Below are 26,134 nucleotides of genomic sequence, written 5' to 3' on the forward strand. Positions count from 1 at the left end.
TTTCCCCCCAACTTTACTGACAATGAAAAATTGCATATATTTGAGGTGTACAACTTGGTAATTTGATATACGTACACATCATGAAATAATCACCACAATGGAGCTAATTAGTATATCCAGCACCTCACATAGTTACCCTTTGCTTTGCTTTGCGTTTTCTTTTTAGGAAGATTAGCTCTGAGCTAACGTCTGCCACCAATCTTCCTCTTTTTTTGCTAGGGAAGATTGGCCCTGAGCTCACATGTGTGCTCATCTTCCTCTATTTTATAAGTGGGACGCCTGCCACAGCATGGCTTGACAAGTGGTGTGTAGGTCTGCGCCTGGGATCTGAACCTGTGAACCCCAGGCTGCTGAAGCAGAACGCATGAACTTAACCATTACGCCACCAGGCCAGCCCCTCTTTTCTTTTTCTTTGTGGTGAAGATTGTCGTTTAAGAGTAAATTTTGACCCCATGAACAGAGCTGTAGATTAAATTACTTCCTATACGAGGTAGCATCCTTGGACTCAGTCTGTGGTTAGAAAATAGTGTCAAGGAGCCCGAGCTGCTCCATTGTGACGTGAAGCGGTTAGCTTTGTTCTGGACTTGGGCCACGGAAATCCTCACCAATCCCGATCAGCCGTCAGTAACAGCATGGATGGAGAAAGCTCGGAGGCGAGGTGGCATCCACTGATGACACCCTGGGGAGATCACCCAGATCAGCAGCACTGACCTCACCTCCAAACAACGGCTTAAGTAATTCCAAGAAACTCCTGCTGCATTTATATTACCTGTTTCTAACGCTTCAAATTATAGCCATGGGTAGAAGGATAGATCCTTAAACCACAGGTACTGAGCAAGAGGAATGTCGCCTGAGTACCTGGGGTAATGAAGCCGGGAGGCAGCAGGAGGCTGCTGAGAAAGCTTGTGCCGGCAGTTCTAATAGATCGTTTCTAATTAGGAACTGGAGACAATCTATGGGGAAATCTCCATCCTTTCACTTCCTCCCCACCCTAACCTTAAAAGCATTTTCTAACGAGAGATAATCGACAAGTTTGGGTGGAGACACTCAGCAACCAGGGCTGGAATCCGGATTCACTCACCTGCTGGCTGTGTGACCTTCGGCTAGCTGCTTACCCCCTCGAGCCTCAGGTTTCCTCTCTGTAGAATGGACCTAACTATACCTGCCTCATGGGCTCGGTGAGGAGAATGAGTAATATAAGCTACGTAAAGAGATGGAGAAAGAATGCCCGCTTGGCTGGTAATAAAGACTGGATTGATGGAGATGGCTGAAGGGTTCAGGCAAATAGGTTGGGTGTTGTTGACAGGGTCATAGGCGATGCTGGACAATGGTCAGCCTCCCAGGACTGAGGCGGGTGGCGCCACCCTGCATATGGCATGGCAGAGGAGAGTGGAGAAACAAGCTCCCTGAAAGTTGGCAGATTCCCCCAAAAGAGAGGAGGGGGCTGAGCTGGGCAGGCACAGTTTCCTTTTGTAAAACTCGCCCAGCAGATAAATCACTCCCCTTTCCATGGGGAGCAGGAAAGAATTTCTGAATGAGGCGGTACCTAAGTGAGGTCCTTGAAAGATGAGGAAGATGAAGGATGGCTCTCGTGCAGGTGTGGACGTGCACAGAGCATTCCAAACAGAAGGAATGGTCTGAAGAGCCATCGGGATGGAGAGTCCGGGTGTATCCAGCAGACAGAGAAGGCGAGGTGGGCTGGGGCTCCTGCGAAGAGCCATCTGTGTTGGGAGGGCAAGTTGAAGCCGACACGTGGAGGCTTGTAAATAGGTTCAGAAGTCACGACTTCATCAGCAGGGACGAGGATGCTGTTCCTGAGTGTTCGTGTAATTTGATCAGAGCTCTGCTTCAGTGGATTGTTTATTCATGCCCCACATTAAATTAGTGTCAGAATATTAATAATGTCATCCCAGCTGCTTTGTTTTCTATATTTCAGTATTTCTTTAATTTCTATTTTTTTTTTTTGGTGAGGCAAGGAGATGTGTTATATGAGCCAGCTCGGGCTGCATAACAGAAAACCATAGAATGAGAGGCTTAAACCGATGCTTATTTCTCGCAGTTCTGGAGACTGGAAGCACAAGAGGAAGGGGCCGTCAGGTTTGGTTTCTGATGAGGCCTCTCTTCCTCACGTGTAGATGGCGCCTTCCTACTGTGTCCTCACATGGAAAAGAGAGGGAGCTTGTGTGTCTCTTCCTCTTTGTCTTTTTTTGAGGAACATTAGCCCAGAGCTAACATCCGCTGCCAATCCTCCTCTTTTTGCTGAGGAAGATTGGCCTTGAGCTAACATCTGTGCCCATCTTCCTCTATTTTTGTATGTGGGATGCCTGCCACAGCGTGGCTTGATGAGCAGTGTGAAGGTCCATGTCCGGGATCCGAACCAGTGAACCCCAGGCCGCCAAAGCAGATCATGGGAACTTAACCACTAGACCACCTGGCCGGCCCCTCTTCCTTTTCATATAAGGACACCATCCTATCAGATTAGGGCCCCACCCTCATGACCTCATCTAACCTTCATCAGCTCCCTAAAGGCCCCATCTCCAAATACAGTCACTTGAGGGCTTAGGGCTCGACATACAGTTCTGGGCGGGTGCATTCACACCATAATGGGTGGGCGTGTCGTTCATGTTTGCAGGTTGGAGGGCGGAACTGGCTTTGTCAACACGTCTCCCTCCCTCACTAGTTCAAACAGCCGGTCGAATGTTAGGCTCAAGTTTCTTTTGTCATTGCAGCACCCACGGAGGGGTTATTTTTAAATATTATCTTCAGTTCACCTTTATTCTTTCATTTCACTTTTGAGACTGTGTTTGTGGGCGAGAGGCTAATATTTAATCTGACTCTTTTTATTACGATACTTTGTAGCAGTTTTAGCAACAGGATAAAACATTTCCCGATTATGTGAAGTTCGCTAGTTACCATCTTTCTTCTGTGCACATTGTAAGGCCAGTTACTTTTTATTACAGGTCATTTTCTACGGTGGTAGGTCATTTTATACAGCAGTCACTTTTATCTGAGAAACACTCTTATGCCGTAAAGAAATGTAAAAGCTCTAAGGGTAGCTTCATTTGCCAAAATTTGCCCAAACTGATGTTTAATTTACCAAACTTTGGCTGAGCCAATGCACTTGGAAACCACCGAATGCTTTTTTCCCTCATTCTCAAGTTTACGGTTGATTCATTTGTGTTGTCTCTTCTGCATGTCAGAGGTTTTGATGGAGCGATGACTCGTTATTTTATTTCTGGGACACTCTCCCTCTGTCACGGAGACATCTCCAACTAAATTATAGCAATACAAGTGCTGTCTAGATTTTTTTTAAATAAAGAAGTAGGCTCGTTCTTACTTCCTTGGCTGCAGAGGAAGAGAATTCTTGATATTTTTCAGCTGATGAGACTGCGTGGCACTCCTGTTGCTCTCTATGACTGTGGACTTCTTCCCCATCAGGTTTTGTTGTGTGGTGGCCATCCTTGACATCACTGTGCAAGTGTTTGGCAGGTTTCAATTGTGGCGGGGGAGTCGGTCGAGGTAAATAGATGAGTCAGTGCCCAGGGAGTCAAGAGACCAGACTTCTTGGTTCAGTGCTTAAAAGTGTGTGACCTTATGCACACCGCTGAGCAATGATCCTCAACCATCTACCTGCTAAAGACAGATGAGATCACGCTTACGGTGAAAACACCGAGCTCCTAAGAGTGAGGATGCTTTTTAAATTTAAGGTACATATTATGATATTGAAAAAGCTGGAATTGCAAAAGCAGAGAAGCCTGGATGGACATACTCATAGTTTATCATGATAAGTGCCACCACCGAGATGACTCTGTTAGACCGTAATAATGCTGTCGGAGAGATCTATGTGGGCTTCGCTGGGCGTCTGGTGGCAGAGCACAGAGGAAGGTCACATAACTCAGCCCAGATGGGCTCCTAAAAGACTGTTTCTACTCTCTTCCTCCCCCTTTTTGGTACACGCTAATAAAGTCAAGGAAGTCCGTTAGGAATTGTATCAGAGTTGCAATCATAATAATAATGACTAACATTTTTTGAGAGTTTACATGTGCAGCCCCATTCTAAGCACCTCGTGTATTTGCCCATTTCATCCTCGTAGCCCTTTGAGACGAGGACTGGCTTTATCACCATTTTCCAAAAGAGAAAACAGCCTTGGAGAGGTTAAATGACTCCTACCGCGGAGCTCGTAATGGCCTCCATTCTCCGCCTGGGCCAGTCGCTTTGTATTGACTTCCTCTGTAACTGTCTGCTGCCTAATGGGACCATAGCAAACCCTTGCAGGTAAAAGAAATGCATGAAGATGAAGAGATTATGTAAAATCTTGCTTTTGAAAATTAAGTTCCTTAGCCAAAAGGCATTGAACCTCCCTACATATCAGACAGAGAGATCCGCCCTGGAGGAGCCTAGATGATGAAGACATGGTCCCTGCTCTCAGAGCCCGCAGTCTGTTTGGGGAAGGCAAACATGAACCAACAAATCTAATAAGGCGATATAGGAAAATCTGGCCATGTGAGGACCAGCCCTTGGTCTCGTCGCCACCCCACGAAGCAGACTGAAATCTCCAAACGCATGTGGTAACCGAGCAAACCCTTGATCACAGCCAGCGTCCAGTCAGTAAGGCACCACGTGCACTCACTCTCGAGGGGTTTGCTAGAGATACTGCAGGTGAAACCAGAGAGACTTCCGGAGTCTGAGTCACTCCCCTCGTCTGAGTCTATGGGGTAGCTCAAGGATTAAGTAGGAGAAACGCTGGTGGGGCTCTACCGTGTCCCCCGAAATCTGGGGTCTGAGAGCTGGAGACAGAGACAGTGAATGGCAGTGACAGGATCTGCTTCACTCAGACTTTTGAAATGGCAGAGCTGAGGCAAATATATATGACAAGTGCTGTCTCCCGATGTACCCAGGGAGCCGTGGGGACCTGGAGGGCCGAGTGAATCCCACCTAGATTGCTGGAGGGAGGGTGATGGAGGCAGAGGGAAGAAAGGATTCAAACAGGAGGCAGAGACTAGCAGGAACTTGAAAGATGAGGAAGTAGGGGTGGGGGGCAGGATGGAGTGAAACAGGAGGATGGAGTGAAACAGGAGGGCATTCCAGGGAGAGGGGCGGTGTACCTAAAAGCCTTGAGCTATGAAACAGCGTGATGAGTTGGAGAAGTGGCAGTGGTTCTGCACCATCCTGAGAAAGCTCCTTGGGGCTGCAGCATGGAGATCTGACTGGGAATGAGAGGTGACCAGGACTGGAGAGAGAGACAGGGTAAGCTGCTGCGATGCCTCAAACAAGAGACGATGCAGAATCGAGCTAAGGCAACAGTGAAGGAGGTGGTGGGGAAGGAGGAAAGCAAGTTGTTGTGGGGCGCGACATCTAAGCAGAGTGCTAAGCTCAGAGTCGGCACCAGTCACGGAGCTGGTGAAATGAAAGAAGACGGGACAGTGAGCCATTGGGACCCGGCAGGTTGAGGGTCCTGGGAGCTGGCAAGGGGAGAATTGAATGTGTGATTTTATTACTCAGACAGAGGTCTGTAGAGGAACCTGGCCCCTGCGCTGTCAGGAGCAGCCTGGCCAGTCCATCATCTACACAGTGTTGTAAAGGGTGAGACCGTTGTGAATGGCAAGTCAAGAGGAGAGTTATGAGGTTTATGCTGCACGGGGAGGCTGGGGGAAGGCAGTCCTGATAGATGCTATTCCAGTGCATGTATTTTTGTACACAAGCAATTCTCCTTTTTATTTTAGCACCAGGGAAATCCCCCTTCTCCCTTACCTTCAGCTCTGAGCACAAAAGGCCCGCCCACAAAATCTTTCATGTTAATTTCTTCCTCTTGTGTCATTGTACATCTTTTTGGCTCTTGAGATCTACATATGTGTGTATGTGTGTGTGTGTGTATACACGTACATGTATGTGTGTGTGTGTGTTCAAAAGGATTGTGGAAATTTATACTCCAAACAGCATTTTATAAAAGTGTATGATTCATATTGTCCTTGCCAGGGTTACGTAAGCACATTTCAAAAAAATTTGCTAATTGCACAGGTAAAAGATTATTATTTTTTATTTTATATTTTGACTGTTTTTAATATTACAGTTTGAGTTGAATATTAATGGATCCTCAAAGCAAATGCATTATCCAATTCTAATGTTATTTTTTTCTCAGCTATTTGAAGCAAAATGCAAAGTTTCCAAAGAGTTTAAGTACTACAGAGTAAAAGCTGTATTTTTTTTAAGACTCTGACCGTTTCCCTTTAGTAAATTGAGGCTACTCTTGATTGCTTTAAGATTTTAATTTATTATTTTATTATATGAATTCCCAGTTTCCTAATGTATATTCTTTGTATTTTATCTATATAACCTCTGGATTTATAATCCATGCCTCAAGTGCCAAAGCATATTTGTTTTATTTTGGTTTTTAAATTAGCATACGCTAAAATTGGCTTTTACTCTTGCTGTATAATTCTGGGAATTTGTTTAGATTTCTGTGACCTCTACCACCATCAGTTTATAGAACAGTTTGATCTTCCCCCAAAACTTCTGCATGCTTTCCCCGTGTGGACGTACTCTGTTCCCTACCCAAACCACCAGTAACCACTGATTTTTTTCTCCATATAGTTTTGTCTTTTCAAGAATGTCACATAAATGCAGTTACATAGTATCTTGTTTTATTTTGCGTTTCTTGAATTGCTCACAAGGCTGAACATTTTTCCATATAGCTAGTTCCAACTATGTTGTTTGAATTTGTATAGTTTGTGTGATTGTCACTTATTTACTTGCCTCATGGGTAGTGACTATTTTTTTTTACAAATTTGTGTACACTTATTACATAAGAATGATGCTAACTTGTTGTCTGTTACATTTACCGTAGATATTTTCCCTGTTAGATCTTTGCCTTTATGTTTCATTATTTTCTGTAAATGTATCAGACCTTACGAATAGTAATACCATCTGATCTAGTAATATTGTAGTGCTCTAGTAATCTAGGCTGATGCCATATTCCTAAATTTTAAAAAATATTGTAGAAAGGTGCTTAGCACAGCATTATTTCTATTATGGAAAAATTGGAAACAGTCTAAATGTGTAACTGTTAGACATTAGTAAAGCAGATCCTGGTGCTGGCCCTCCATAGAATATCATGCAAGAATTAAAAAGGTGCTTTCAAAGATGACATCGTAACTTGGACAGTTTTTATGGTAAAAATGTTACATTAAAAAGTCAAACATAATCCCATACACGCAGTACGAGCACAGCATGTAAAACAGAAACACAAAACCTGTTAATTAAAAAAGACTAGAGAAAATACATCAAAATAGTAACAGTGATTTGCTTTTATTGGTGGAATTATGAGGTACTTTTTTACCAATTTTGTGTGTTTTCTTCATTTCATAAGGATCACCTATTACCGCTACAGGAGGGGAAAAACCTGAGTAGCTCAGGAATAAAATGTTACCTTTTGCCTTAAAAACGTCCCCCTGAGTTTGAGGCTTTATTGAATGATGTGTGAGGTTACAGGGCACAAATGCCAGTTCTGTCTTCTGGATGTCAAATGTCAGATCCTGTCGCTTGGACTAGACCTTTAGAAAAAGAGACAGTGGCTCAGCCTCAAACACGCACAGACACTGGGTAAACTGTCAGAATGCTCAGTAAGGCAAGAGAATCTGGGGAAATGGCAAGAGAATCTGGATGAATCTGCTGATGAAATAGGAAGTCTGTTGATGTCTAAGTAAGACCTTCGGGAGGAAAGAGGCTCTCCCTGGAACCTCTTCCATACTGTCCTAGAAACCCTGGGGACCCGAGAGGTTTCCATCTATTCCCCCGACAGATTTCCCCAGGTGACTGTTGAGCTGCTGTTGCCTAATTCTGAGCGCAGCCTGGAAATAGCAGAGTGACACATCGGTCACTAAAGTTCAGAGTGGTTGTAACGCAGGCTGTATGAGCCACGGGTCCCTCCAGGCTCAGGTCAGAATGAATTGCTTTTACCCTTTACTTACATTGAGGAAATCTTCAAAAAGTCCTCACGTGATAAATACTCTTGTAAATGAGGATAGTTCTTGGTGGTTTTTCCTGATAGTGGAGAAATGTGGATTTGCCTGAAAGACCTATGGTGGCCCAGGAAAAGGGGAGTCTCAAAGAAGTTTCTCTGGAGAACTCTCTGTGATCAGCCAGGCGCCTGCCCAGAACTCTAAGCTCAGAGGGTGAAGGGGCCCCCTAAAGACAGATCTGGAAGTCACCTAGCTGCCAACTGAGCAGTGTGACATGTACCGAATGTTTCAGAGACTAAGAACATCCGACAAATCATGATTATTCCATAACCATCTCCTTTTGTTAAACCTGCTAAACTGTGCAGGAAATAGGGACTTTCTCAATACCCGTGAAATTCACAGCAGTTGTCAAGAGCCCTAATTTGTCTCTCTCTAGGTTCAGAACATACCCAAAGACCACCGACCTTCCAGAGGATCATTGATGGCTCTGCCAGATTCGGGATTAGGGGCCCAGGATTTCCACCTCTGTCATTGATCCTCATGTCTGGGTTCCTATTCTTCTGAGGAGTTTTCTTCCTTTATACAAAGGTAGAAAAGACAGGTAATGCTTTGTTCTTGTTATCTATGGCTTATTTAAGAAAGTTTGGGAAAATTCACGAGAAGAAAGCCTTCAAGAAGACAGAAGAAGCAAGGAGGTGACTTTTCCACTAAATACCAAATGATAGTTCCAGATTAATGGGACCTTGTGGAAAAGTATGTTAAAAAAAAAAAAAAAAAAAGGTGTTTAGTTGGGGCAAGTGGCCAAATGAGGACAAGGAAGGAATGGCAGATGAAGCATCAGACTCGCCTCCTGGAATCTGTAGCTAACATTGTGATGATTTTCACCTATGTCTCCGAGAAAGCGTAATTATTAATTATTTGGCTTTTCTGAAGTAATTTGTTTATCCTTACACAATAATGCACTATTTTTGTTGGCCAATGATTTAGGGTTTTTAAAGTGGTTCCTAATGTTCAAAAGCTTATTTTTTATATAAGTATGTGTGTGTACACACACACACACACGCATACACATATATATGACTGTCAAGAAAGCAGACTTTCTTGAAAATGTCTAAAGTAAATAGAGATCAGCTGCTAAATGCCCAGAGCTGATTCCGTCACACACATAAATAGCCCGTGTAAGAATTTAGTGGTGTCATATTTAATTGGTGTGACTAGAATAGATTCACTCTTTATAAACTCATTTTCTTATTACTGTATGTTGTTTCCTGGGTCCCTACTTGAATAATAGAAGAGAGAAAATGTTGGTAAATTTCCACCTTTCTCTGCAACTATTAAACATAACTCCATTAAATTAAGGGTGGCATTATCCTTCTAACTCAGGAGGTTGAGTGATGCAGACTTCCAGAACGCCTCTTTCTCTGGCATGGCCGTCTGTGGGTTTGGGGTGAGCCCAATAATGTGCTTTGCAGCAGGGGAAGGAGAAGCGTTTGTTCAAATGGATAGTTGAACCATTTGAGGCTCTGGCTGCCGGTGATAAAGCACTAGTGAAGTGGGCACGGGACACTAAAAATAACGTATTTGATAGCCCCCAAATAATATTTGTCTTTTGTCGCTTTGCAAGGAGCAACCATGTCGCCATTTCTTCGAATTGGCTTGTCCAACTTTGACTGCGGGTCCTGCCAGCCGTGTCAGGGAGAGGCCGTTAACCCTTACTGCGCTGTGCTTGTCAAAGAATATGTTGAATCAGGTAAACGTGAGGGGGTTTTGGGGGTGGAAGAGGAGGAGGAGGACTCTGCTGTGAACCATGAAGCGAGGCCTTCCAGGATCTTTCTACAGTTCGGGAAGCTGACGCCCAGGGAAGCCAAGAACCTCCTGAGTCATGTGGGCTTAGTGACAGCTCTGAACAGACCCCGGCCTCCTCATGTTCTGTTTCACGGTACCATTCTCCCACATAAACAAGGGGAACAGAGGAAAGGAAAAATGGATTGAGGACATTGAGTGAGGAGTTAATGGGAAAAGAAATCTACTAGGGAGCCAAAGTAGATCCTGGGACAATATTGTGAAGCCTGGTTGTTTTCAGTGATTATGGATACATTAAGTCTGCATAACCTTAGAATTAACTCAAAAGGCAGTTTACTGCTTCTTTAGCTAATGTTACAGAGAATATATAATTAGCCATGAGAATCCAAATTTCAGAAAACTTATTTCTGTGTTTATGAAGACCCTGCAAGGGTGAAAGAGTAGTCATGTTTTGTCAAATTTAAGTATTTATAGGCGGTCCACGGTGAGGGGGAAACTGTGACAGTCTCCCAAGAGTCCTTTTGTGAGTTTAGATCATTCAGTTAAAATCACCCTCTTCTGTCGGGAATCAGTGCCTAGTCCCTTCAGCTGGCTTCCATTCTCCTTGATGGCCGCCTCTGTACTTTAAGATGCTTATGGACTTTCTAAAGGAAGGGTAGGAGGAATTTGCACCCCCCAGGGTTTCCCAGCCTCAGTAGCTTCCTCTGTGTCCCTACACACACTTGTTTTTTCGGGCTCTTACCACTTCGGCCTGGGTTCATGTCCCAGTCAGGGAACCACACCACCCGTCTGTGGGTTGTCACACTGCGGTGGCTGCATGTTGCTGGGACGCTGGAAGCTCTGCCACGGATATTTCAGATACCAGCAGGGTCTCCCGTGATGGACAGGTTTCAGTGGAGCTTCCGGACTAGACAGACTAGGAAGGAGGACCTGGCCACCCACTTCCGGAAAAAGTGGTCTTGAAAACCCTATGAACAGCCCCAGAGCATTGTCTGACAGAGCGCCAGAAGGTGAGAGGATGGCGGAAAAAACGGACAGGCTTCTGTTCTGCTGGCCACAGGGTCGCTAGGAGTCAGAATCAACTCAGCAGCGCTAACAACAGAATGATAAGTGCTGTGAAGGAAAACAAGGCAAGAGAAGGATTGGAGACAGAGAGAAAGAGAGAGATGTGCGTTATCTTATATAGGTAGTTCTAAAGGCCCCTTGGGGGGTGACATTTACAGATGCAAGGGGACCTGATTGAGAAGTTGCAGACCTCCAGATAGATGTTTCCAGCTCGGAATCCTGCAGTTCCAGATCCTACTCTGTTGGCTTTTCCCTCCCTTGAAAGACTTGTGCTTTGTGGTTGACTTCATCCTTGCAGCCACTGCAAGTGCATCAAAGCTGAGGAGACCGTCTGCATCATCTTGATTTCCCTTCTGCCCAGATTTCTCTCCTGTTTAGTCAAAAGTGAGAATGGCACTTGCTCCCAATCTAAAACCTTTCAAATGTCACAGCAATCTTTGAAGTGTAAAATGTCTTGAGTTTTCCAAGCCGCTTTTGACTTCATGGGTCTCCTGGATCCAGTCCTCTTTACAACCATGGTTCTCACTGACATTTGCCTCCTGAGAGGCATTTTTAAATTTCTTCTTCTTTTTTTTGGCCTTGCCTTTGAACTTGGTCTAATCAGCCATGTCGATCACAAGATCTTGTCAGAAAAGAAGACTTTGTTTTTCCAAAAGATTAGCCTGTGGAGTTCGGAGATTTTTGTTTTTGATTTTGTTTGAGTCTTGTTCTCAAAAGAAATCACTCTGAACGTTATAATTCAAGCATTACTTCTATAGAATTTAAACGTGTTTCAATCATAGGGGTGCGAGTCTGCATTTTCCAAGGTGAGTCAACAGAACAGGGACAAACAGGACACAATCTGTCAGTCAGGGAGCCTTTGAAAACGGTAAAGTTCACTGTCGTTAGAGAGGATCTGACTTCTTGTCCTCTTTTTAGGTGATTACAAATTTAGTGAATGAAAGTATAAAATTGCTGTGGGAATTTCTGTCTTTTGGAGGCGTGGAGAATGGTTGAAAGGAATTATGACTAGGAGAGGTTTCAAGTCTATGGAAGTAAAATGTTACTATGTTCATTAATATTGCCATTATTTTTTTTTAAATGTCTAATCTCCAGTGAAATTTCTTTTAAACAAGCCATAAAAATCTTCTCCATCTATTTCCCCCTTAATATTGTCAGACTTTATACCTCTAATAGCCAGGTTTCCCTAAAATTTGAAGTTTCAGCTTTTTGAAATCCTTGTATACCTCCCAAATAATAATTTAGCAAATGCTAAGTGCCTGTTCTCTGGCAGCTTTGTGCCCTGGAGAGCAAGGGCCCTCAGGAGTCAGAACTGCTTGGTTTTCCTGCTTTAAACAGATATTTCCCCTTCGCTTTCTCAACATCTCTCAATTGCTAAATCTGCTACGTAAGGTGGTGTTATCACAAGAAACAAACACTCCAATACAGCTGCAGTTTACTGCTTCTGAGATGATTCAAGAATAAATACTACGGAAAATCCAATATGGATGAAAGATAAGAGAAGCGCTAAATCGCATTAGTAAACTCTTTCCCCATCCCCTGCTGTTTCTGGGAGGTTTCCCTTAAACTTCATCAGCCTGACCATGGGTCTTGTTATCATTTCCAGGACTCCCCCCTGCCTTCTTGTCCTCACTTGCAGGTCTATAGCCTGCTTTGTTGACTCAGTGGATTAAGGTGATGGATTAAGACCACCGCCTCTCTGAGTTACTTCTTAGTTTTTGCTCAGGGTGCATGTAAAATATATCCTCATTTAAAAATTAGAGAAAGAAATAATGGTCATTATGTTTTAAAGGTTTGCATCTTAGTATATTTATGTCCAATGGAAAACTTTTAAAATGTCTTTTTAAAGGAGCACTCATTATGAGCCTTAAATTATGCCACTGTGTCTTTCAGGTGCACACCAGTAGTTTTGTATTGGCTATTTTTTACCAGATGCCAGTGAAATTAGTCATGTGTCCACCCTTCCTGGATTAGCAAAGGAGGATCCCAAAAGGCATAGAAGTGCAAATCATGTAAAGAATGGGATCGGGGTCACTCTACCCTACTAAATACACCAGGCTTAGCCCCTGAGTGCTTTGAATTTGCTCAGGTGTTCACACTCAAAGTGTGTCGACTAAGTGTTGAATAGGAAAAGAACACTACTAGTCCAAGACGTTCTCAGATTTTTGTTGCCTAAATCATCCAGATTGACTCTTAAATTTCACTATGTGACCTTGCATGTAGACCATGAAACTGCTTCATTCTGTCCTATATTGTCTCTAATTGTTTTATGTGTTATTTTTGTCTTCCCAACAGAATTAGTATAGCCTACAGAGCAGAGGGAATGGGCGCCACTGTTCTTGAGTTGAATTATTTCTCAGAGCTGGCTAAAGGAGTAACGAGAACTTATCTTTCTATTCCTAGAGAATGGGCAAATGTATGTCCAGAAGAAGCCAACCATGTACCCGCCCTGGGACAGCACTTTTGACGCCCACATCAACAAGGGGAGAGTAATGCAGATCATTGTGAAGGGCAAAAATGTCGATCTAATATCTGAAACGACTGTCGAACTCTACTCGCTGGCCGAGAGATGCAGGAAGAACAATGGGAAGACAGAAATATGGGTAAGTATCTTAGCAGCGAGCTTACATACAGTGTATGTGCCATCAAGAGATGAGTACCATATTAGTAGAAGACTACCTCAAACTTTCAGTGTCATCCTAAAATTATGGTACACTAACCTTGAGTCAACAGACTCCCTACCACTTACTCATTCGTGACTTGATAATGACAATGATTATTCATTATGGACAATAGAATGTATTGACATATTGAAATGTCTTTGATTCCTGTGTAAAGTGAAGCTCTCTTAGGGTATGAAGAACTGTTATTGATTTATAACTGTCAAAGTATGCTCAGAAATATCACAAATTTCCCCTAACTTGGGAACTTAACTGTTGTCTATTCATCAAGACATCACATAGACATCTTGATAAAGATAGCTTTTTAAGATAGACACAGTAAAGATAGATAAATGAAAGGATAGAGCAAAGATCCATTTAATGTTTGGCCTTCTCTCTCCATACTTTGCCAACCCCTATAAACTTTTTAGCCATAATGTATTCACTTAGCTTACTTTGTACTAAAAAACACATCATACACAATCCATGTTACCACACCAAGTTTTTTGGAAAACTTAGCTTATAACCATTTTGGTAGCAAATGTTTAGAAATCTTAAAGGGAAGAGTAAAATACTAAAGGGAACGTTAGTAACATGTTAGAGGGAAAAGAAACGTTAAAGGGAAGAAAGCATAAAAATTTCTAATGAATGTTTCTGGGCCCACAAGATGAAAAAATATATACCAGTAAAAACTGTTTTTAAATGAGCTGAAACCCAGAAAATGTTTGCAAATGTTTATAGCCTTTATGCAAAAGGAGAGAGTCTTTTCTTTCTGCTTCTTATTTCCTATAACTCAGATTTTTAAGAACTCCACCCAAAAGATTTTCAAGTCACAGTTTGAAAATGCGAATGCTATAAGCCTAAAACCTAGAGTTTTGTGTTTTAGACTTCCAAAAAATACAGTGCTTTTTGGGAAAGTGTATATTTGCATGAATCTTTGATCGTGGAAACAGAACTCCTTTTGGGGAGATGCTTAGGGAAGTAGGACGAGGTTAACTGACTGAAGAGTGTCACAGGGGTGCCCCTTCGTGTGGAAGAGTTTACACAAACCAGGGAAGAGAGCCGGGGAAGCAGAGGCTGGGCCTGACCATGGGAGCACTTGGCTGGGCTAGGAGAAAGAAGAGATTAACGAGAGGATCTCCCCCAGTTTTTCCCTCATTCCCATTTATGCTTTCTGCCTCTAATTTCTTAAAAAAAGGAGAATAGTCACCAAATCTTTAATTTTAAAAATAGCATGCTAGCTGATGTCCTTCTCCATCAATGAGAGGGTACCTAAGTTGTCAGTCCTGCTAGGTTTTGCTGATAAACAGGTCGCTTTTCTATTCCTAGCTCTTAAAGTTGCATTTCACTTCTTGCCTTTGCTTCTTCTGACTTTATTCTTATCAGACTTTTTAGTTTCTTGCATTCCAGCATTATTTAGACGTAAGTGCTTGATGGCCTTCAGATCTTCATGTAACCAGCAGCCGTTTAACATTTTCCAGCTTTTTTTTTTTCAAGGTCCTTTCTTAGTTTACTTTTACTTATAGTGTGTAAGGGCCTACTGGTTGCTTGGGACTTATATTTTCCCTTGCTTCTATTGAAATCTGCTTTCTTAATATTAATTTCTCTGTTTAAAAATTGTTCTTTTCTGAAATTTGCCTTTCACCTCCCAGGTTCTGTCCAGTTTCTAAACACCACACTAAGACTCACCCTCTGCTTTCCCCAGGTTTTAACAGTTTGTGTGGTTATCTCCTATTCACTCTCAAAAATGTGAGAGAGGGGCCAGACCCATGGCCCAGTGGTTAAGTTTGGCATGCTCCGCTTCAGCAGCCTGGGTTTGGTTCCCAGGCACAGACCTATACCACTCATTGGCCACCATGCTGTGGCGGCGACCCACATACAAAATAGAGGAAGACTGGCACAGATGTTAGCTCAGGGTGAATCCTCCTCAAGTAAAAAGAGGAAGATTGGCAACAGATGTTAGCTCAGGGCCAATCTTCATTGGCCAAAAAAAAAAAAAAAAAAGGCAGAATATGACTTTCTATTGATATAGTTTTTCCAGCAGCTAACTGGTTTAATTTCCTCCACCACCACTAAGTCCTGAATATTGATAACTTTGTGGTCACCCTTTTGGTCACAATTTTCCCCACTTTATGGAGGAATAAGCCCCTTCTCTCTTGCTCTTCTAATTCCATTTTCACCTCCATTTTTAGTACTTATTCCACAGACCAGAGAACAATGGTGTACATACTTGATGTCGAAAGCCCTTCTCTTCATTAATCTATTTAAGCTGGCATGAGAATTTATAGTTAGCCAAGCAGGACTAGCTTATTTTATCATAAAATTCTTGTAGTAGTGAAACTGTGACGTAAGTATTGCTGTTATGTCAATTTTTCAAAGCTCTTTGAAGGCTTAGTGACTTATACAAGGTCACACAGCCAGTAAATTATTTAGCCACGATTCAAATTCAACCCTGGGTTCAACCAGACACGTCTTCCCATTTCGCAGTCATTCTAGTTAACCCATGGATATAGTAATCAATAATGACCTTCAGTCACCTTCTGATTCTCTTCAGCATGTTAACAACATAGTGTTATGGTTTAGTAGATTAGCGATAGCTCTCAGGTTGTCTCAGATTTGCCATTTTTCCCCTTATGTCTCATCACAGAATATCCTACATCATCCCTTAAAATGTCACTTTCTTCTGGTCCCTTCACATCATGATACTGACATATTTTTTTATCTGGTCTCGGATCAATCTAGTTAAAATTCCCCTTAGTAGATTACCCAGCACTTTCCAAACAGCCTCTCCTTGTGAAAGAAAAACGCTGCTCTCATTTCATACCTGATTAACCCAGGGCAGTGTGGGTGGGCACCCCCAGAGCGGGGTTTATCTTTCCTCCCAAAAGACCCCAAGTTCCCAGTGTGAGCCGGTCGAGTGTCTGTGATTGTTTCATCGTGATTAAGATCTGAATCTACTGTTACAACTCTTCAGATAAGGAGCAGCGTGGGGCAAGAAAATCAGATCAAATCTGTCTAGAATTTTGTTTCTTCCTGACGGAAGCTTTGATCTCTGAGTGAAATTAACGAGTCGCTGCGGTGTTTTAATAGAAGGGCCATCTTCGTGGATGCTGCGCTCTTCTGATGATAATCAGTATGCGTAGAGTGAAAGGGAGTCGTGTTTGGGTTCCGCGCTGGAAATCTCCTGCCATCACCAAACCCGCCAGTGATGATGTCATTAAACTCAGCTCCTGTTTCACATTCTGACTGATATTTCTTTCCTTCTCTCGACCAGTTAGAGCTGAAGCCTCAAGGCCGAATGCTAATGAACGCAAGATACTTTCTGGAAATGAGTGGCAAGTGACATTTCTTCTTCCTCTTTGGGGCTGAGGAGGGCATACCCCTTCTCCTCGTGTGCAAGTGATTTCACTTTTGCAATAGCCTAGAAAAGAATTAGGAGAAAATGGAAGCACAAAGAATTTTCTTAAAACTCCCAGTGGTGCTCAAATATTAGTTGAAAATACGCTATTGTGGCCAGATAAACACAGAAATATGAAACTTGTAGCATGAGTTTCTAAATTGTGTGAACTCATATGCCCAGTGCTTTTCAGTTTGGGAACTTACTGTAAATACAAAAGGCTCTGTTTTGTGTGTTGCTGTGTGTACACCCACTATCTATGCATAAATGACGGGATATAAAAAGCTATCACACCAGCAGTAGAATACAAAATAAATAAGAAACCAATAAATATTTTCCATAACGCCACTGGCAAAATACTAATGCTTCAAATTAGTCACCTCAAATCCTTTTAGGAACAAGGAAGGAAAAAATGCATTGCTAAAGAGTTTCGGTTCCATGTCATATACAGACATTGGTCACAGAAGGTACATCGCTGAGCAGTTTGCTTGGTGCCTGTGACAGCCTGTCAGTTCCTTCTGTTGCATTTATATTCTGTTGTCAAAGTGTTGTTTAAACGAGTCACATGCTGCTACTCATAAAATCCTAAAGCTCAGAATGGATATGTGGACCGCCTGATAATAAACTGCCATTTTTTCCTAAGTTAGTTTTACTACCAAGAAGCAAGTTTTAATTAGAGATTTATAGTGATTTCTGGGACTTTGCTTAACATATACAATTCCTTTGGGTCCGGCTTCAAACAAATACACTGGAAAAGCCTATTATGAAATAATAGGCAACTTGAACACTCACCAGATATTTGATGGTATTGAGGCATTGTTATTAATTTTTTAGGTGTTATGATAGTATTGTGGTTATGTTTTTTTTAAGAAGAGTCCTTATCTTGGAGATACATACTGAAATATTTATAGATAATATGATACCATGAATTTGCTTCCAAATAACCCATTGGCATGGGGTGGAGGGAGTGCATGGGGTATATTGAAAGAGAGTGGCTATGGATTGGTAATTGTTGAAGCTGGATGATTGGTACTGGGAAATTGATTATGACATTTGCTCAACTTTTGTATATATTTGAAATTTTTCATAATACAGCTTTTTTTTAAAAAAAGAAAAAGAATTCCTAAGGAGGGAAAAATACAAAATGAACTTTTCTTCTTTTTTCTCGTTGAAGCTGAAGATATATAGTACATGTCATTGTACTATTTTTCAGTCAGTCAAAATCATATAGCGGGATTGTAGGACAGCTGAATAATTGGGTTTGCTTAGAAAGTGAAAGTACTGGCCTAAATGATAATACCAATAGTGCTTAATTCCTCAAATAAGAGAAAGTCTCTCTTCCCATTAGTTCAAAACATGGCCCAATGCAAATTCAAGAAAGTCCTCCATGCATCAGAATGCAAATGTTTTTGGTAAATGGTTTAAAGATCACTGCTTTGGAAAACAACTTCATGGACATTCATCCTATTACCATGGAACTTAACTTTTGTCTTAGAATGAGAGAGCAAATCCAGGTGGAGCAAAAACAATGATATTTTCACAAACAATAATTACACAAGCCTGGGAATTTGTTTTTAAGAATAAAACTTTGTAGTATTTCAAATGTTTATATCTAGACCCAAATCAAGATTCTACCTCAATTTTTACATATCAAAAAACCCTAATATATTTAACAAGCAATATTATGGAACAATCCAACTAGAAAATTCCTTATTGATGACAAGAAGTATAGGATAAGGATATCATTCAATTTTAAGAATGTTTATTATTGCATGTAAGAAATAGTTTTCTGAAGGATTCAGAAAACCAAAATATGAGTTCTTACACTCAAGGAACTTAAACCCCGATTGGAGAGGTGGTACAGATTAAACAGTTAGAGGAAAATTAAATCCTAAACCACCTAAATACTGATTAACCAAGAGATCAGTGTGTGTTGCCTTCATTCCAGAAAATTCCATTCTGCGGACATTGAAGGATAGGAAGAGTTGAGATTTGCAAAGAAGAGGGATAACCTTCTAGGAGGAAAAAAAGTAGTCTTGAGCAAAAATTTGAGTGGACAGAAGACTGTGAGAAGACCTGTCTAGGTAGATCAGGGGCCTCTGCTAAAATCAGAATGAAGAACCAAAGACGATGCTGGAGGGCTTGGAAGCCCGACAAGAGGAGTGTGTAGGCTTGGCAAAGTCATCAACAGGGAGTCACTGTTGTGTTCTTGAGCAGGACGTGATGTGATGAAAGCCATGTTTGAGGGAAGTTGCTTAGAATGGAATGTGGAACAGATGTGGGAAGGAAAATTGACTGGATATGGGAGAACCCATAAAATTTCAGTTACGCGATGGAGAGGTGATGAGAATCTGGTCTAGGGGTATGGTTATAGGAAGGGAATAAAAGAAAGAGTCCAAAAGAAAAGAAAGTAAGAGCAAGATTTCATGACAGTTTGGGGGAAGGGGTGGGCGCATTATCAGTACATAGATGAGGTGCTTCATAATTCTTTATAAATGGAAGTTGAATAAACAGAAAAAAATGTTGATGATATCTCTTAAAATAGCTAGGCTGGGAAAATTATAATAGGAGTGGTAGAAATGGGAGATATGGAAAGAGAAGGCAAATGAGTAGGGAATCCGGAATTCAATCATGGAAAACATTTAAGATAATATCATGTTCCCTGAACCCCACTTTAGTGGGAGCCTCCATTCTTCTCTGCTCCACTCTGCTCTGCGGGGAAGTAAATGACTCATTGCTCTTCACACGCAAATCACTCCATTCTTTCTCTTTTAAAATCCCATTCCTTGATTTCTGTGCTGGAATCACTTTTTCTCTTCTTCTTCTGCTCTCTTACTGTCACTTTTGGTGGCTTCAGTGTTCACTATCACTGTCTGATACGCCCACTTCATATTTTCACACCTTCCTATATCTTTCTTTAGCCTTTCAGTAACCTCCAATCCCCCCACAGGTCATCACTCAGAATTCTCTGCCATCAAGCACTCAGAGTCGGACCTTCCTCTCTCAGAGCTCATCTTCCTTCCCTGTCAATTCTCTCTCTCACCCAATAAGTACTAGACTTTACCCTAATCTAGTCTCTTTCACATCCATTTATTAGCCCACTGCTGGCATTAACTACCTCCCTGCCTGGACCCATGATAAGCACTTGCCATGCTCTGCTCTCATGAGCACCCTCTTCTGCCACAGATGTCCTGACCTCCAAACCTTGCATTCTCCTCTCTCCTCCAAGGCTCTGCTAGAAAAACTCATCCAGCTGAGTCTGTTACAAACCGATGCTGCTAGATAATGTTCCTATGTTTCAGACTCATGTGGTTGACCTCTTAATAGACCTCTCCAACTAGATTTTCTATGAGTACTGAAATTCAGCTTGTCCAAAATTACACTTACCATTTTCACCAGCATCCTAATTCCTTTTGTATTCACTGTCTTAATTATAACTCTATGCATCCCAAAACCTGGGAGTAATTTTTATAGCCTCCTTTTCCTTCACCTCCCACATCAATCCATCAGTTATTTCTGCCCGTGTTGTCTACTCAATATTTTTCAATTTTATCCTCTGTTTATGTCATCGTTACCTCTTCTTGAATCCCAGTCGTTCTCCTATGCGGCTGCCAGAATGAACTATGTAAAGCCCCATTGTGAACATGTCATGCCTCTCTTCCTCCCTTTGCTCCCTTTGCTCCTGTCCCTTTGCCTCCAGCCTTTCAGTGTTTGCAAATTATCTACAGGAAAACGTACAGACTGGTCTGATACCTGCCCATCTTCTCGATGTGACCACTGATATTTTCTGCTTCATACTCCACATTCTAGCAATACTGCATCCTGAGATACCCTCTCTCTGCACCCTTGCTCATTCTCTTCCTTCTAAAGAGAACACCTCTTGCTTTTCCCCACCATACCTTCTCCCACATATTGGTAGAGGTTACTTATCTTTCAGAACCTAGCTCAGAAATCATCTCTGCTAGTACCTTCCTTGCCCAACTTTCCTCTGTTTCTCACCTCTACCTGCCTATACCTGCCTTAGCTGGTGTAGTTTCCTGAATTCCATGGTCCCATACCATCCTGTGAATACTTCTGTTCTGACATTTACTACCTTAATTGTCTTTCCTTCTGGACTCTAACTTCCTTGCAGGAAAGCAATGGTTGAAGCGCATCTTATTTGTCTCTTTAACTCCAGCACCAGGTTGCATGGTAGGTCCGTAGGAGGTACTCAATGAATGGTTGTTGGACTGTTCACTCGGACTCACCCTGGCATTTAGAAATTCCTTGTATTTTCTTTTAATTCCCATACAATAGTTATTCCAAACATTCCCAGACTCCTCTGTTTCTGAGGGTATCTTATTCTTCTCTCACTCTTGGAGGTTGGCCTTGTCCCACCTATAACTGGGAGAGGCTCCATCTTCCTCTCTGCACTTTAGAATGCAGCTGCTTCTTCCTGCGTTCTCTTCCCGCTCTTCTGCCTCAGAGAGAGTCCCTCTCTTTCTTGGGCTCTGGGCTCTCATCCTTTGAAGCTCTGCACCACCAATCATGCTTCCTCTCTGGCATCCTCAGCCTTCAACTTTTCCTTCTCTCTTAGGTTTCCACCTCATTGCCAAGGCATAGCGAACTAAGCCATCTTCTCCAATCTTAAGAAAGTTTGTTTTTTTTAACTTTTTACCTCCATGAGTTTTTCTTTCCTCTCCTTCCCTAACACATTTCTTGAAAAAGTGGCTTATATTTATTTGACCCTGTTTCTTCACTACTCCATCAATTCTTAAACCCTGAGAGTCTGCCTTATAGTTCGACCAATGGCTTTCTCCAAGGGTATGAGTCCTCAAAACAAATTTCTGTTTCCTAGCCTTCAGTTCTCTTGACATCTATGGGTCAGTCAGTGTTGAGAACCCCATGCTTTCTTGGCTTGTCCAATGTGATACTGTTCAAGTTCTCCTCTTATTTTTTCAGCTGCCCCTTCATAGTCTCTTTTGTAATTCCTTTTCCTAGCTCCTAAAAAATATGGGTGTGCATATCTCCAAATCCACTCAACACCATCGTATACTATTCTTTGTATGAAAGCCACGTCTCCCTGACTTGACTGGTAGCCACTCAAAATTGGGGGTGACATCTCATATTTCTTTAGAACTTTCAGCATAACAATTTGTTATTAATGCCCAAGAAACATTTGTGATTTGATTGACTACAAATAAGTGACAGATTAACCTAAATAAATAGATCAGGCACCATTACTGTAAAAGAAATAACCAAACATATAAAGACCAATGAGCTTATTCAGGCCAATACGTAAACAGAAGAGCAAATTACTTCAGAAATAAACATAGTAAATACTGGAAGAATTCAAAGAATTCTGAGTTTTTACACATGTGTTTTCTTGTAATGATTGAAATGGTTAGAGGATAAAGGAAGTCGTAGGAAGGAGCAAGGGAATAAATTCAGTTCTAGCACTTTCTGACATCTTAAAAAATTCACCGTATTGTAGTCTTATGCACAGACTATTTTCTATATGTATATTTTTATATTTTATATTTATACTTTAATTTATTTTTGTTATATAAATATATACATATTCATATCTGTATAGTCTGTCCTATTATATGCATAATAGTCTGTGCATTTGACAATATATAATTTTTAATATAATTATATACATATAATTTTTTACAGTAATACAGCTGGGGTTTCCAGAATAATTCACTTCCATCTCCTGAATTTAAAAGTAATTTTATGCTTTATTGACTTCATTTCATTTCATCTGGACGAAAATAGAAATGAGTCAAATCTTACTGACAAACGACCCCACTACACCAGTCACAAGTTGTAAATAGATCTCCACATTTATACCAGCAGGAAGGCGATTGCCTCAGTGACCCTAACTGTAACCCCTCATTCACCAAGCCTAGTTTATTTCCAGCCCAGTTCCAAATAAAAAGACCTATATTATCTAACCTTAAAGTATCAGGCAAAGCATTATGCCCCATCTGTGGAACTCTTTAGATGGTTATTCGGATTGCTCTTTATCTGGAAGTTTATCTGGAAGCCTGTGGACCACTGTAGAGGGGACTTGAGCCTTAAAATGCATCCTGGGACTTGGCTGGACTCCCCGGGAGAGGTCTCCATTTCCACGGCCCCACCTTTGTCTACCCAATTCATTGCCAGCCTGGCCACTATTTGGGATACAGAAAATAAGATACCTTAGCAGGGGTTTTTGCCTCAAGTATGTTGTCAGGTCTCTGCCACTGCCTAGCCAGAATGCAAGTAACTTAATTTAAATTTTGTTAACTCTTTATATTTGTAAATATAAGCCCCTTATTTTTGCTAAACCTCCATTTTTTGTATTTATAAAAATAAAAGAAATAGAATAAGTAATCCATGAATCTTCAAGCTATTACAGAACTACAATTCTAGGAGAGGAGTTATAATCATTGAATTCCTTGTCCCTCATTTCAGTGATGATGATAATTTTTATTTCTCTATTGTTCACTATGCCATCCTCTCTCGCGTGCTGGAGTTTTCATCGTCGTATTTACCCATGACAGCCTTGCTGTTGTATGTTTTCACTGGGCCTGGGCTCCAGCCACGGCATCACTGGCATTCTCAGGATTCTACCAGCCATTTGGGAAGATGGCGTCTGGACATAGGGCACTGTGGACAGTGACTGCCTAAAGTACCTCCACCGATGTCCATGAGCCCACTAAGAAATGTCAATATGATGGTTTGATGTAGATGACTAGGTAGCATCCAGGATTACCTAGACAGTAAAAAGAACTTGCAGCAATTAATTAATTTCTGGCCCTTTCCACATTGACCAGTATAGCCTGTAGCTGGTGCATCTGATTTCTGCGGACATCAGGAACCAGAGCACAAACAACTTCCCAAAGTTCTTTTGCCCTTACCCACAAGTCTAGTCAGCTCCCTTCAGTCTGCTGTACTCTATCTACACCCAGATGTAAAGCATCTTGGGACCTAAAAACAATGCCGTTCCCAAGCTGCTGTCAGTAACCACATCATTCTCTAGAATTACAGGCAGAAAAGTATTTGCCACTTCCTGCCTTTTCTGGCTGACTCATCATTGAGTATGACTAGAGGAGGTTGACAAATACCTTGAAAGTTCTGACCTCTGGTTTTAAAAATTGAAAGGATAGATTAGCTCAGTCAAAGAGGAGTGAAAGATTGAGTCAATAATCCAGCTTCAGTGTTTCAGTCCTGTAATAATACACGCTATGATAATTCTGTATTATAGAATTAAGGAAAGGATCTTAGTGTTGTACCAACCTTAATAAGTACTTGGAATTTTACTGATCTTAATGCTTGTGTAATAGCTTGTCCGTCTCTGTCCCTTACCCATCTCCCCGTGCTCCCCAGCCAGCCATGACAGCCATGTCACAGAACTTTACTTTGTTCCCTGTCTTCTTCCTGCAGACACAAAGGACATGAGTGAATTTGAGACTGAAGGCTTCTTTGCTTTGCATCAGCGCCGAGGAGCCATCAAACAGGCTAAGGTCCACCACGTCAAGTGCCATGAGTTCACCGCCACCTTCTTCCCACAACCCACGTTTTGCTCTGTCTGCCATGAGTTTGTCTGGTACGTAACTTGGCATTTCCCTCCAAGCTTCGGGTTATGCATTTTGTCACATCCCCTTAATCTGCCAGGCCTGGCATGCTCCACCTTCAGGGAGTGTGCTGGAAGAAGTACTATGTGGGCGTTTTCAGTGGCCGCACCTGCATTGAGAAGCCATAAAGGGTGCAGTTCTGTAAAAGCTTTTTATAACGTGGCTCCTGTAGAGCAAGGAACCCAGCTCCATCGGAAAAACGTTCCAGGGACTTTAGTTTCTGAGTAATAGGAGGCTGCTGGGGGCAAGAGGGGAGGGACAGAAGGGGTTAGATATCTTTATTGTAAGCACAGTTTTACAGTCAAAACTGCCACCACCTCGACAGCTCAGCCGTGCTGGTGTTAATGTCTGCGACAGGCAACATTTGCCACTGGAGCTAATGGGTTTAGATGTTTATGAGTCTTGCGGGTGTCTTAAAAACCCTCAGAGATGGGTTCAAGCCTCAGTAACCACATAGCAAAGGCTATGGTAGAGTGGAGACTTGAAACAACTCCTATTTCTGGTCTTACCCTCCTAGCCTCTTCGTGGGTGTTCTTCCCCCGGGCTCCTGCAGAATCCATTAACACTCAACCCCAGCTTATTAAGCAGGGTACCCAAGCTCAAACAGAATTTTGGTGGATTTCCCTCAACCTGTTTCATCTAATGACTTGAACCTCCTTCCTTTCTAATAGTGAGTGTTACTCAGGAATGGTCTTAAGCTTGAGAATTCATTAGTTGCAAATATTCTCAGATAGTCAGAAAGAAGAAATAAAATGGTGTACAGATGTCTCTGCTCATCTGTACGGAGCTTAGTGAGACAATGAATTTTTAAGTGGAGAACATGAAAATTTGCTACTGGGAGCCAATGATGCATTTTCGGTCAGGCATTTTCATCTCTACACATTTGTTAGGAAAATACGCAAATGCGAGGGAATTCAACAGCTCCTCATTTATTTAATTAACCGACTTTTAACAAAGCAGTTTAAAACACAAAGCACGTATTAACGCACTTGGCAAATGATAGACCAGGGCTGCTGATCAGAAAATGCTCTGTGACAGTAGGAAGCTACGAGATCTTGTTCATCTTTTAAATGTCTGTGGTGCTGCTCTTGACTATAACTTGCGTAAAATCAAACATGTGCTTCATTGCAGGGGTCTGAACAAACAGGGCTACCAGTGTCGACGTAAGTAAGAAGGATTTCTATTGTGTCATCCTCGTTCTTTTTATTTAGTTGTTCCATAACTTCTGAATATCTTAAGCTGCAATCATTTCTTTTCAGAATGTAACGCAGCAATTCACAAGAAGTGTATTGATAAAGTTATAGCAAAGTGCACAGGATCAGCTATCAACAGCCGAGAAACCATGGTACGTCTCTAGATTCCTCTCTTGGTTTGAAATATGAAGACTTTTTCCTGGCACTAAATTCTACAGCCCACTAATTGTTTTTAATAATGCCTGAACTTGAACCCTTAAGCTTATCAATGAACATCATTCTCCCTAAAATCCTTTCCTCTTCTTTAATGATTGTTACTGAGATCCCAACCAAGGGGATGAAGAAGAAAAGCACAGTAAGAATTTTAATGACTGTACCTTTTCCAGGAGAACATAATAGAAAGTGGCCAGAAAGCATAGTTTTGATCAATTATCTGAGAACAACTCCTGTGGCA

The 26,134-nt window shown here is 41.8% G+C and overlaps 1 protein-coding gene across 3 annotated transcripts in view; it reads left to right on the forward strand.

Annotated features, from left to right (window-relative positions):
- The window catches only part of PRKCQ (protein kinase C theta), a 119,888-nt gene that overhangs the window by 32,930 nt on the left and 60,824 nt on the right, over positions 1-26,134 (forward strand). For 2 of the 3 annotated variants that reach the window (XM_005606942.3, XM_070255005.1), the window contains exons 2-8: positions 8,395-8,559; positions 9,583-9,708; positions 13,230-13,429; positions 16,761-16,821; positions 24,297-24,459; positions 25,619-25,650; positions 25,747-25,832. In XM_005606942.3, coding sequence (XP_005606999.1) covers positions 9,591-9,708; positions 13,230-13,429; positions 16,761-16,821; positions 24,297-24,459; positions 25,619-25,650; positions 25,747-25,832 — 660 coding nt within the window. In that variant the 5' untranslated portion in view covers positions 8,395-8,559; positions 9,583-9,590. Of the gene's footprint in view, positions 1-5,136; positions 5,248-8,394; positions 8,560-9,582; positions 9,709-13,229; positions 13,430-16,760; positions 16,822-24,296; positions 24,460-25,618; positions 25,651-25,746; positions 25,833-26,134 lie in introns of those variants that run through there. The other variant, XM_070255006.1, reaches the window with a different exon arrangement.

This window comes from Equus caballus, chromosome 29, assembly GCF_041296265.1.
Source record: "Equus caballus isolate H_3958 breed thoroughbred chromosome 29, TB-T2T, whole genome shotgun sequence".
NCBI lineage: Eukaryota > Metazoa > Chordata > Mammalia > Perissodactyla > Equidae > Equus > Equus caballus.